The sequence below is a fragment of the Eublepharis macularius genome, chromosome 12 (genome assembly GCF_028583425.1).
Source record: "Eublepharis macularius isolate TG4126 chromosome 12, MPM_Emac_v1.0, whole genome shotgun sequence".
Lineage (NCBI taxonomy): Eukaryota > Metazoa > Chordata > Lepidosauria > Squamata > Eublepharidae > Eublepharis > Eublepharis macularius.
This window is the reverse complement of record NC_072801.1, coordinates 13150499-13164370: the sequence shown is the minus strand read 5'-3', so window position 1 is coordinate 13164370 and position 13872 is coordinate 13150499. Positions and strand designations below refer to the sequence as shown.

The window sequence follows — 13872 nt, the reverse complement described above, 5'->3', positions numbered from 1 at the left end:
ATTCTTCTTGCCCTTTCTGTGGGGGTAGCAGGCAGTGGATCAGTTGCATCATACCTGTAACCACTACAAAACATTTATGTACCAGTTTCCTAGAATTACCTCAAACAAGTTTACAAAAATAATTTAAAAATTATTGTGTGTACGTGTCATCAAGCTGCAAGCGACTTACAACTTTCAGAGCAAGTGAGAAGCAGAAATGGCTTGTTAGTGCCTTCCTCTGCAGAGTCTTCCTTCTATATCTCAATGCAGAGAGACAGAACAGTCAATTAACAGTCATAGGGAAACAAGCGCACCTCAATTACCTGTTCTAAAGGTGGTCTTTAAAAAGGGTGAAGCAAAAGTTTTAATGAATAGAAAACACATGCTAGTTATACTGAGCCTAAGCCTAAAGTCAATTGTCCTAAGATTGTAAAGCCCTAAGACAATATGTATTGTCGAAGGCTTTCACGGCCGGAGAACAATGGTTGTTGTGGGTTTTCCGGGCTGTATTGCCGTGGTCTTGGCATTGTAGTTCCTGCAATGCCAAGACCACGGCACTACAGCCCGGAAAACCCACAACAACCCTAAGACAATAGTTTGCAAACTATAAGTATCTAACACAGCAGCCCTCTTACTGCATATGAGTCTTGGATACTTTTTAAGTGGCACTTTATGATCCTTTAAAAGAACATCAAGCACAACCAAGCCCATTTGAAGGTGTTTCAGGGTAACTAATCTGTGTGAAGCTATCTTAAGCCTCCAACCTAAAATTCCTGATTACCAGCACAGTAGGATACTTGTACAGGACGAACGACACATGGGAAGTAAAAGTGACCAGTTCTAAATGGCAATGTGTAAGGAGGAACTTAATCCTAACTCTGAAAAATTACTGATGAAGCCATTTGCAAATAGCCCTGCACTATTCAAGCCCACTGATTTCAGTGGACCTTCAGCAACAAGAGTTGCCTGAATTCACATTCTTTGATGTGGAAGGCAAGGAAGGAGTGGTGGGGGGAGATCTCCAAAGCACACAAGCTGTATTCTCAACCGCAGATGCCACATTTCCATTCGGAACAGGAGACAGGAAACTGGCTGCTCCAATCCGTGCAGCTCTAAGCCAAACAGGGGCCGGCTCTGTTACGACTGTCAGGATACAGCGCCCTTTGGCTCCACAAACACAGAACACACAGGCACTGGTTGGCTCCGAAGCTCAGAGCCAGAAGCAGGTCCAGAAGTGGAGTAGCACACATCAGGTGGTCTGAGGCAGCACTGAACATCTGGAGAGATCCATCCCTGGATAAACAAAAGCCAGCTAGAGACAGCTCTCCAGTTCTCAAAAATGACTTAACCGCTGCTCAAGAGACTAAACTTCTCGTCTTTCTTTCCTTTAAATTATATTTCAAATTTATCCACAATCCTGATAGCTTCTAAAAACTATAAACACAAGAACATCACAAAGGCCCAACAGGATCTGGTCCAAATGACCAGACCGGATCAACCAACCCAGCTTCCTAGTTGCAACAGTGACTCCAATCAGATGCTATTTGAAATGTTAACAGCTGGACATGCCTGCCACTGTCTTTACCCATTTCTCTGTCCCTAGCATCTGGTATTCTGGATCTAAACATGAAGGTTCCACTTAACTATTGCTAAAAACTGTCAATAAACCTATCCTCGTGGAATCTGCAGGAATTACGGCTGTAGTCCAAATACAGTGAAGTCAGTCAATAAAGAGCCTGAAGCCATCTATGTATACATGCACAGAAGTGGAAACCTATATTAAAACCACTATGATTAGAACAAATTCTGGTACGTAAGCAAAGCTGTATACGCATAGGAAGAGGTTTGTTCCCATTTAGAATAATTCAAATCACTTTGGGCCTGAAAATGCTGTTCTGTACAATTGAAATACTTGTATATTTTCATCAACAGAACCAAACCAATTGCTCTCTCCCCAAACACCAACGTTCCCTTCAATTAGGCAAGGCGATCTACCTTACTTCCCTTGTCCCCACCCCACCCAATTCCAGCTGAAATTTACATTGTATTACAGCTTGGACCAGGGATTTGTGTGAGGATCCTCCCTCACTGGCACCCTCTCCTGATGGCCTGCCATCCTACCAACTCTCCAGGCAGGTGTCCTCCGGCCTCAGATGGGAAGGGAAGGGGGTTGCACCACCTTGTTCCTTCTCCTGCCCTGGGAGTAGCAGCACGCTCCAGCTGTCTCTCCCTGCAAAATCCTCCTCGGCCTTCACAGGAACCTGAATTTAAAGGCCTCCCCTGGCCCCACCTCCCTGGCTCTGGCCCCAATCATCACCCCGTCTCCCTGACTGGCCCTGCTCCCAGCCTATCTGATAGGAGGGCTGGGTAGACTCTGTAGTCTCCTGGCCCCACCCGCTCCATCCCCACCTAGGGTGGGGCATTTGGTCTGCTCTCTGCCTGGCTCGCCCCTGCTGCTTCTGAACCTTCCCCAGTGGCTCCCTTGGCATCTTGGGGCCTGCGCCTGCCTGCCTTGTGCTGATGGCAACCTCCTGTGGGCCTGGATGAAGTGGAGCCATCTGGGCAACTGCAGGAGACAGGTGAGTCTGCTGAGTGGCTGCAGGCTGTTCCCCAGAGTTGTGCCTGGGCGTCGGCTGCAACTGGCCTAAGGGTGAGAGAGGCCTGGAGGGGCTCCTGCAGCTGAGGTACTGCCAGAGGCTATGCTGCAGGGCCCAAAGGGGGTGCCTGCTGCCGCAGGGCTGGTGGTGAGGGTGGACAAAAGGCCGGCGTCGCCGGACATTTGTCTTAACAGACAGAAGTTGATTTGTAAGTCACCAATGCATTGATGAAATAAGCATCAAAAATACACAAACTAGAGAATCGCTCCAACAGTTACATCTTATGGTACAAGATCCGGTCAAAGCTGAGCACATTTTATGGAACATGGCCATGGTGTTTTTTTATAAACAAACACTGAATACAGAGTAATCTTTTCAAACGGAGGGAAGACTGCAATATTACTAGTTAAGTGGAGTAGTCAATAGGAAACAGAACACCGGAGGAAAATGTAACCCAGGTATGCAGAGAGCCTTTTAGAAGCGGCTCTGGTTTTACGCTGGTGGTTATGTGGTCAAAGCAGTTCCTCACACAACAGCTTACAGTTCACTCTTACCCAGGACAGGCATACGCATAGGCCTTCTGATAACATCATTTTAACCCTGCAAATGGCTTGCAATGTAATCAAAACACAACAGAGATGTAAGTAAATCTCACCATAGGCGGTGCTTTTCAGTAACAAGTGTTCAACCATCCTAGTTAAAGAATATAGTAATCAATCTGAGTTTTCTGAATCAGGGTGGATTTGATTTAAATCACAATTTAAATTATTAGTCAATAAGACTTTATTTAAATCATGGTTTTCTACATAAAGGCTCATTCTCGCTGGTTGCTATAGCCTTAGTATTTGCAACCGCGATGGTTTCGTTTTTAGTACAGTAATCTCTCAGGTTAGTTTTACATTTATATTAGAAAACTAATGATTGGTTATTTACCATTTGAAATAGGTAATTATGAAATCATTGTGAGGTGAACTCTCTCCAGTTTATTTATATTTGGGCAACTTTCTGCAGTACCATATTGGAAGGAGAAAAATAATCAACAACCATTTGAATTGGTTTATTTAACAGAACAATAAAAGTATATACCATATGTATTCTTGTATCTCCTTAAACGTTCATGTTTGTTTACTAACGTGGTTAAACAAAAATATTCACAAACTGGGTCTCTTTTATGGCCTGCTGCCATTATACGTTCTCTCTTCAAGGGACAGAATAAAATGATGTATCTCAGGCTACACTCACAACTCAGGACTTCTGGAGTATTCTGTTCAAAATTTCACTTTCATTTCTACTGCTTGCCCCTCCTGCCTCACACTTAGATCTTAACATCTCCTCTTTATCTAGATCTATTCCACCCCAAAGAATCTTCTATTCATTGAACTTCTTGAAACTTAGCACTTGAGAGGTTAGGGGCTGATTCGGCATACATAGATTTGCAGAGGAACAGTAAGAGTGAAGTCCCTTTCCCAATTCTGTATGTTTATTTTTAAACATTTTTGCAGTTAGGAAGAGGCATGTTATATCTGCAGATACAGATTCATAATTATGAGAACTGCAAAAACCAAGCATCTATGATAGTATCTTCTAGATGGAAAAATTACCCCAAATATTTCAGAAACCTGTGAGAAAGCATGACAATGGAGCCCTAATGAGTGAATCAATGGAATTCATTTACAAATTTTTAAAAATATTGCACGAATATACATTTTCATACTACATAATTAAAAACTAATCCTCATTTCATGATGAAAAACCTTTGGGCTATATGTATCTTAAACAGAAAAATATCTTTACATTGATTTTTGCTTCAGAAAGCATTTTATAAAAAAAATCGGATTTAAATTTGGAAAATCCAATTTTTTAATTTAAAAAATCATTGATTTTCATCCACCCTGTTATGAATTCATGTTTCTTTACGTGCCTACTTTACTGCTTGGTTCCTCTAGAGTCCCTAATTAACAGCAAAGCACAGGTACTGCATACAGTAAAACAAATGGAGGTCACAGTATCACTCCAGTTAAGAGTTGTCTACTCGTTCTACAGAACTATGAATATTGCAATCTTCAAGTTGAATATTTTTCCACATAGCTTATACACGGTGGCCAAAGAAACCCCTACTGATACTAAGCTCCAAAATTCTACAAGATGAAGACAAATCAGACCATTCAGTTATTTGAATTCATGCAAATCAACCAATATTTGCAAATTTTACAATGTTTTTTTACCACCAGACTAGTGAAAAGGAAAGACCAGTGTGAGCAAGGTATCAGAATAAGGATTTGAAGTTGGAACAATTGCCCTGCGAGGTTTATATCTCTGCCTCTTGAATCCATCCTCTCAGCACTTGCTTTATAACACTCAGAATATTTCCTATTTCTAGCAGGAAGGCTAGAATATTTTATTTAAAATAATTAATGCTGACATTCTCAGAAAGAAATGCAACATAAAAAGTTCCACGCTCGCTGTATAGACTACCAAACAGATCTATTTCTAGAATTAATAGCATCCTACAATGTGCAGGAAATTCCTGTTAATCATCCAAGCTATAAACCTTCTGCTTTTACTTCAAAACCTGACTTCCAGCTGAGCTTGCTTCTTCCTAGTCATTGTCCGCTAGGAAAGAGCTTCCCTTTTAGTATTAACCAACTTTATTGTAGCATAAGCTTTCGAGAACCACAGCTCTCTTCATCAGATGCATCTGACGAAGAGAGCTGTGGTTCTCGAAAGCTTATGCTACAATAAAGTTGGATAGTCTTAAAGACGCTACTCGACTCTTTACTATTTTGCAACTACAGGCTAACTTGGCTAACTCCTCTAGATCTATGACTTTTTAGTATTTGCACCTTAATTGTTTCTCAGTGATGTCCTCTCATTTGTGAAATGTTCGCCTTCAGCAACAGCACAGCTGTGAAAAATGACCTGGCTGACAGTGGTGACATTTTGGATGCAGCTGTGAGTAAATTCACATAGCCTATAGGTAATATGCAATATAACCCCATCGTGGATCATCCCAGTTGTGAACAGTTTGAGGTGGGTAGCCATGTTGGTCTGCAGTAGAACAGTAGGCTATGAGTCCAGTGGCAGCTTGGAGACGAAAAAAAATTTCAAGGTTTAAGCTTTCGACAACCAGAGCTCCCTTCTTACACCCTGAAAATCTTGGTCTCTAAGCCGTCACTGGATTCATATCCTGCTGACCCAGTTGTGAAGATTCTGTATCCAAAGACGCGCTCTGTTTCAGCTTTGGAAGGATGACGGAAACATGAACTGGTCATTTTCTTAACACAGCCAACACAGAAGGGAAGAGAGCGTGCTACAACATTCTCATTTTGCCATGAATTTTCTGAAGTTCAGCATTAAAAAAACCTCACATCAACATTCTCAAAGTACAAATCATATTATAAACATAGATCGCCTGCCCACCATGCACAACACATACAACAGCACAGCAGTAATATTTTTTTTAAAATGTCCTAAAACATTTTCTATAGCTTTTAGTTGGTGAGATAAGATTAAGTTAGAAAAACATAACCTGCAAATTCTTTGCAAGCAAAATCAAACATTCACAAGTAGGCCGCTAGTCAACACTGGAATACTGGAATAAAATCAACATTATCCACCAACGAACAAAACTGACTTGGATTCAAATCCCTCCTCAGCCATGAATTTCAATAAGCAATATGCCACTGCTCAGCCCCGATCCCCACACAGACACACACACGCTCTGTAAAATGGGAGCAATCAGCTACTTCACAGCATTATACAAACATAAAAACTGGAAAAAAATGTTTGCACATTAGAAGAGAGCTTTATTTTCAACCATCTGGATGAATCTTTGCTCCCCTGGCAACAAATATAATTTGAACACAACAACATCCCTGCTGGAAACGAGCGTCCATCTACTCGAGTGTTCTGTTTCTTACACTGTCCAGCTTCTTTCTTCTGGCAAAACTGGAAGATCTCATCATGAATTATATTTAATCCAAAAATTATGTAAAGGAAAAACTACAGGTCAATTTGTTTTGCCTTTTTATTTTTGCCGTTTGCTCCAAGCCCAAGAAATAATATTCTATATCAACTTCCCCACTGTTTTTTTTACTGGTGGGGGTGGGGAAGCATTTTATGCACTATTCATGGTTGAATACGAATAGCCGGCATGTGACATTTCTCTGTTTGAGGCCTAAACACTCGTAGGCCCTAGACAATGCCGGAAAAACTGGAATCATTTACCTGCAAGAAACTAGAGGGCAAATTCCATTGGAGGGGAGGTTTTGCATCATCTGTTTTACAACTCAGGAAGGGAGGGGCATGCAGTTTATTTACTCTGATCATAAACAGTGGCTGAGAAAGCATTTTATTGTTTAAGACTCCTAGCTGCACAGAAATTAGTAAATAAACCAGTCCCTTGTAAGCACTTGAATGGAGAAAGAGTCTCTCACAAATCAAACCAGTTGAAGCTACTTGTTTCGTGGGCAGGATACTTTAGGATTTAGTAAAGAAAGCAACTAGGCAGAGAAGAAATTTACACAAGTAAAGCAAGAGCTTAGGGGAGACTTACAAGAATGCCCCTGGCTTCAAGAAGGGAAGAATAAGAAGGTCTGTTTTATAATGAGAAATTAATTACAGCTGACATAGTCCTAGAGTATTGCATTCTAAAAAGAGACATTTCAGAGCCCTAATGGCTCAGGGGAAGCAAGTAGCGGGGGATTTATAACCAAATTACTAAAGTAAGAAAACAGCCTGCAGATAAAGTCACTTATGTAAAAAACATTTATTAAACAGGAGGCTGGTGAGCTGGTAAGCTTAGATGTTCTGGTGCCAAAGGTAGATTGCACTACACTCCCCCCCCCCTTCCATCTTTTAACAGACCTATGTTGTGCATCCAAACCATGCTGCAAATTCCAAAAGATGTCACAAAGCAATACGCTGAGGGATAAGACCTCCCTAAACTGATTTGCTGATGGCTTTCCAAACTCTCACTGTTTGTCAGCTGTACAGCCACTGGCCTCTGTAGAAGGTTCTTGGATGTGTTCTAGATGTACATGTTGAACACAAACCAGCTGTGTGGGACACGGCTGTTGAGCCCAGCATGAACTGAACATACCTGCTGGAACATACCCAACGCTTTCTTGCAGCGGTGCATTGCTGGGGGAAGATTAGTCGTGATTTGCAAGCTTCTCCTTCAAGAAAGCTTGTCCTCTGTTACGGACCTTCCCACTGAAGAACTCCTCACTGAAATTTAACAACCCCTCACCGGGAGGGGGTTCTCCATTGAAGAGTTTGACAAGCCCTGCAACTTGCTGTTGGGGTGGACTGCAACCAGTTGATTGTGAACACTATTCGAAGAGCATGCTGCAGCTTCACAGCAGGAAGTGGACAAAAAAGTTGCCTACATAAGCCCTGAACTGACCTTTAGGGTCACTTTAGGGTTGCCGTATCTCAAAGCCATTAATCCTGCATTAACTTCACAGCAGCAACTGAGCGAGAGTAACCGGGGTTTACCCTGTCCTGGTCCTCCCCCTCAGGCCCTTTTGCCCAATCTCTTTTTAGGATTCCTATTTTACTCAAGAGGCAGGCAGGGAAGTTGCATAAGGGCTGAGGGGAGGGAGGGGAGAAGAGATCTCTAAGTTGCAACTTGGCTACTCTATCTGCTCAAGAAAAAAAAAATATTTTAACAAAATATTTTTGCTTTGCCTTTCCACAATATTCAAGGCAGCTTACAAAATGTAAACATACACCATTAAGATAGTTCCAGGAGGACAGCTGTGTTGGTCTGCGCTAGAAGAGCAAGATTCAAGTTCAGCTGCACCTAAAAAACCAACTAGATTTCTAGGGTATGAGCGTTCAACAGTCAAAGTTCCCTTAATCAGATACAAGAAATCTAGTTGGTCTTTAAGGTGCAACTGGACTCAAATCATACACAATTAAAAAACATAAACATATAAATCAGTTAAAACTGCAATTAAAGGCCACATATATTACATACCAGTTTAAATGCAGATCCTTTTCTGACTAGAAGGGATCTGAGGAAGAAATACAAAACTCCCTCACATGGATTGTCCTTTCTTACTGAAGCAGTTTCCATCTCTCTACACCCAATTCAAAGTGTGTCCTTGGGATAGATACGCAGCTTCTCCTTTCTTTCGCCACCCCCATTAAGTGACATCCCACAGGAATCCTTCCCTTCCCATACGGATTACCTATTCCCTGTGGAGCTGGAACATCTCATACACCCAGAAGTGCCTCAGGGACATTCTATTGTAATTATTTAATGTTGATTTAGCACCAGCGGAGTTCCTTTGGACTGAACAATCAGCTTCCGCCACACCTTTCGCCAGGATCCTATGTCCTTGGCTGCCTAAGACAACTTTTTCATCCTTCTCTTGAACTTTCCTGTGGCTTGAAAATTGTCCCTCTTCTGCACTTGCCCTAGGGATAGTCTGTGCATCACATATTCCTCTCCAAGTCCCCATCTACCCCACGATCGATTTTCGCTAAGGAATCTTCCTGGCTGACTATGAGGCCCTTATTATATACTTTAAAAAGATATATCCTGCTTTTTTGAGCAAACAATGAATTTATGTACTTACTCCATTTACACCTTACTTTTTTCCTCAAGGGGGAGAACTTTTCATCTTGCAGTATGCCCTGTCTGGCCCTCCAGGCAACTGCTTGGCCACTTGCAAAATAGTATACTGAATTAGATGGACTTCTGGTCTGCTCTAGTGGGGCTCTTATGTTTTTCTCTCCTCTCTTTTATCCTGTACTTCCACCTCACAAGCGTCAGTTCATCTCAAGGTTGGAATTGTCCATCTCCCTTTACCATGGCGGACTTCTCATTCTCCACTGCAACGCTGCCTAATGTTACGTCAGAGCATCCATCCATCTAGCACAGGATTCTGATTGACAGCACCTCTTCAATGTCGTGGCGGGGGGGGGGGGGGGAGGTCTGACACTTGGCAGGATGATATCCTTTAACTAAAGATGCCAGGACTGAACCTAGGCCAAGCAGGTGTGCCACTCACCAAGCTATTGCACTTATCACGAGAGACTAACAGGACATACTTTACAGGGCTGCTGTGACAAAGAACAATAGAACAAACAATAAAAACTATGACGTTATTTGCAAATCAAGGCTGCTAACTCTTCTTAATATTATCAGCAACCATTGCAGAAGTATAATCAGGGGGGTACCTGAGAATATCTGGAGCAAGGGAGGTCAAATTTTCCAAATAAAATTATCTCAATAAATAAAATTCTAAATAATAAAAATAAATACATAAAGAAGGGAAGCTTGATTTTAAGCATCTCTGAAAGTTTGCCACTGTATTCTTCCCCCTCCCCATGGATGAGTGGTTTCTCGTTTACCTAGCAAATAACTGCCCATCAGTGCAATCCTAAGAAGAGTTACTCTAGTCTAAGCCCCTTGAATTCAAAGGGCTTAGACTGGAGTAACGCTTTTTCGGCTCTTGTACTGTATATCAAATAAACTTACATTGATCCAAAACACCCACCCACCCACACACACACACAAAACTTTGGTATAAATTTCAACAATGGGATTTCAAGCAATGCAGCGTCTCTAACACACGTGCAGAAAACAGGCCGCATATCCAACCACTTTGCAGAGCTTACAAGCACCTATTGATATTAATAAACAAACCCAGTTGTCTGAAATCTGGAGTAAGAAGATGATGTAGACACTCATGCTGTTAAAAACCAGCGCCCTGCCTATCTTACACTTCACCTGTCAAACTAAGCAGCCTTTGATCCCAGCATTGATTTATTCCCGTTGACAAACATCATCGGCTCACCTGAGACTGAGGGGGTTAAAGGGGGAAAGAATCAGCCCCAGCCCCTATTTTAATTAATTATGACTCAAGTTTATTCTGTCAAGAAGAAATGGGTCATGTAGAGCAAGCGGTGAAATCCTAGGCAGAGTTACTCCAGTCCAAGCCCATTGATTTCAATGGGCTTACACTGGAGCAACTCTGTTTAGGATTTCACTGTAAATCACCTAGATTTTCACTCCTGGGGAAGGGAGAGCCTCCTCTGCACCCCTGCCTCCCCAAAGGCCCCTCCATACTCCACAGGGGGACTTCTCCCACACCCCACAGCCCGGCATCCCTCAGAGGATGCCCCTTTTCTTCCTCCTCAACCCACATCTGTCATAGATCCAGAGGATCTGCATCTGACGAAGAGAGCTGTGATTCTCGAAAGCTACAGTAAAGTTGGTTAGTCTTAAAGGTGCTGCTGGACTCTTTTCTATTTAACCCACATGTGGATTTTCCACCCCTAATCCAGGGCTGGTTGTTGTTTTTTCTCCACTCAGAGGGGGAAAATAAACACGCCAAGGTGTATGAGGGGGATTTCCCCCTCGGCGCGGGCTCCCCGTCCCTTCCCTCAGCCCCCATCCCGGCGTTTTCCACGCGGGCGCCTTTCCGCTCCCTCAGCCCCGGGTGAATTCCCTCCCTGCAGGGTGGGCGCCCCGCAGTGTCTTCCCGGGGCCTTTGCCCTGGGCCGAGCCCCCTTCTCGCGGCGGGCGCCCCGGCCCCGGCCCCGGCCCCGGCCCCGGCCCGTCTCCGCGGCCCCTCACAGCGGGCCTCCGCCCGCCCGCCTCACTCACTGCGGGGGCAGCTGCAGGGCCGGGCCGCCCCTCCGCTGGAAGGCGCCGTCGACGAAGACGCCGTTCTTGCCCAGGCAGCGCAGGTAGAAGTGGGGCGCGCGGAAGGCCAGCTCCAGGTGGCGGCGGGAGATGAAGCTCGAGTGGCCCATGTTGACGTCCACCGAGCCCTGCGAGGAGTTGCGGCCTATGGTGACGGCCGCCTGCCGCATGAGGAACTCGAAGTCGCGGCCCTGCAGCCGGGCCAGCGGCGCGGGCAGGAGCGGCGGCGCCGAGGCCTGGGCCGGGGCGGAGGCGGCGGGCCCCGGCAGAGGCAGCGGCGGCGGCTCGGGGGCGGCGGCGGCGGGCGGGCTGCAGGGAGCCGAGCGCAGCGCCAGCAAGGCCCGGGCCCCGCTGCTGTCCTCCCCGACTTCAGCCATGTTTCCCAGCCAGCGTGCGAGCCCTCACCGCCGGCCTCCGGGGCGGGGCCGCCTCGCCTCGCCCGGCTTCCACGCCGCCTCGCCTCCGCCTCGCCTCGCCCCTCCGGGGCGAAGAAGGGGCCGAGGCAGGGCCTGCCTTCCACCCCCTGGGAGCCACGGGGGGAGGCGGGCGAGCCGCGGGGCCAGCGGGGGAGGACGCAACACACACACACACAAACACACACACGGGGTTGCCAACTCCGGGATGGGAGATGGCTGGAGTTTCGGGGGGTGGAGGCTGTGGAAGGGTGGGGGATGCCGAAGAGTTGTCGTTGGTATTTATTATTATTGTTGTTGTTATTGTTATTATTATTATTATTCCTGTGTATAATTATTTAGTATTTGTGTGGGACAGATTAGTGGCCATTCAGAGCATTATCATCATCCCTACAACGCAGCTCCGAAGCAGCCATTCCCTCCAGGGGAACTCATCCCTGCCCTCTGGGGAGCTGTTGGAATTCCGGGAGGTTTCCAGGTCCCACCTGGAGGTTGGCAAGCCCGCTTCCTCTCCCCCATCTGGGCCTTTCCTTTTTTTTGCAAAATAGAGCCATCCGTTGGGAGGGGGGTGCAAAGGGCAATTCCAGCCTGCAAAAATGAAAACAGGAGCCTCTGGTTGCATCCCAGAAGTGGACCAGAGCCTTTGGCATCTGGAGAAGCCAGGCTCTATTTATTTATTATATTAGATTTTTAGTCCGCCCTCCCCGCCAGGCAGGCTCAGGGCAGAGTACCACATTTCAGTTTACATAAATACAGTTAAAAACAGATAAAACAGTATACAAATAACATTAAAACAACTTTATACAATACAGCTTCTCTTCAGATGGCAATGATAAAATACTGCTTTTCAAGCCCTGGCTCTAGAGTGTTACTCTAGAGTTTTACTCGCACGCAGCAGCAGAGGCGGCACCTTCAGATGCATCTGCAAGAGAGTACCCAGGCTTCATTCTAGCTTAGGCCTCCTTGGGTGGGCTAGAGCCCACTTCTTCAGATGCTAGGAGCAGATTTAATATTTACGTTATTTATTCATTTCACATTTGTAGTCCACCTTTCTCACTGGGACCCAAGGTGGATTACGGAGCGGAAGTCAACAATACCATCAATGCTGGCACATTCAATAAGCAAGAAAATAAAAGAAATTTGTAAACAAGCAGACGTGACCTGAAACGTGCTGAGACAAAACATAATTGACTTGGTTCTCACTAGATGTTTTATGGAGGAGGTTTGGGTCGGGGGAGAATGTACCAGACAGCAGCATCAAGAAGCCATTCATTGCAGGTAACGTTGAAGCCCTCGAAAGACTCCACCGAACGCTCACTGGCTCTGCCTACATAAAATTATGAGGAGGAACGTAATTGCACTACTCAACAATGTTAACAAAGAGAATCGTTTATCAAAGTTAAAGTGCCCAAGTGCTAATTTTCTAGAACCGTTCATATACAATATATCATAGTACAAGCATAAAATCTCAGTACATTCAACAAGGAATGAACAACACACAGTTCACCCCAATATGTGACCATTCCAAGAGTGTCCAAAAGTTATCCAGCAGGTAAGTCCTTTATAAATGTATAAAATCTTGTATCCAATTCTTAAATGCTGTCTAATTCTTTTCACAGATGTTCCAGTGGACGGTGGCAAAATCTTCCAAGCCCAAACTGGGGCCGGCTATTAGATCACACAGATTTCGTCCAACAACGGACTTCCTCGGGCATGGGTCTAGTCCACACTATTTCATTGAGAACTCATTCTTACAACCTGGAAAGCGGTGCTCGTATCTTCAGCCACGCGGGTCGGGGGAGAACGTACCAGACAGCAGCATCAAGAGGCCATTCATTGCAGCTAGCGCAGAAGCCCCCAAAAGACTCCACTGAACGCTCACTGGCTCTGCCTACATAAAACTATGAGCATGGAATCTGTACGTAGCTCTGTTCCTGTAGTCAGGAACGTTTGAAAAAACAGCATTCCAGGTAACAGATACGGACTACAGCATTTTGTACCAGTATCTGAACACTCTTTAGGGGCAGCAGCGCCGGATCTAGGGTTGCCCGCGCCTGGGGCAATCCTAGGCTGACCACCTTGCACGCGCAGGGTGCACGTGCTCCCCGCGCTGTGTGATGACGTCACCAGTGACGTCATCACACGGCGGAACGGCGGAGGCAGCGTGTGGGGCTGGGAAGCCCCCTGCGCCATTTGCCTCCCTGCAGGCAAATGGCGTGGG

General features: G+C 45.3%; 1 protein-coding gene across 1 annotated transcript in view; it reads right to left on the bottom strand.

Moving 5' to 3' along the window:
* The window catches only part of FOXK1 (forkhead box K1), a 59682-nt gene extending 48010 nt beyond the window's left edge, over positions 1–11672 (bottom strand). The window contains exon 1 of the mRNA XM_054992360.1: positions 11200–11672. Coding sequence (XP_054848335.1) covers positions 11200–11615 — 416 coding nt within the window. The 5' untranslated portion in view covers positions 11616–11672. The remainder of the gene's footprint in view (positions 1–11199) is intronic.
* Positions 11673–13872: the final 2200 nt, after the last annotated feature.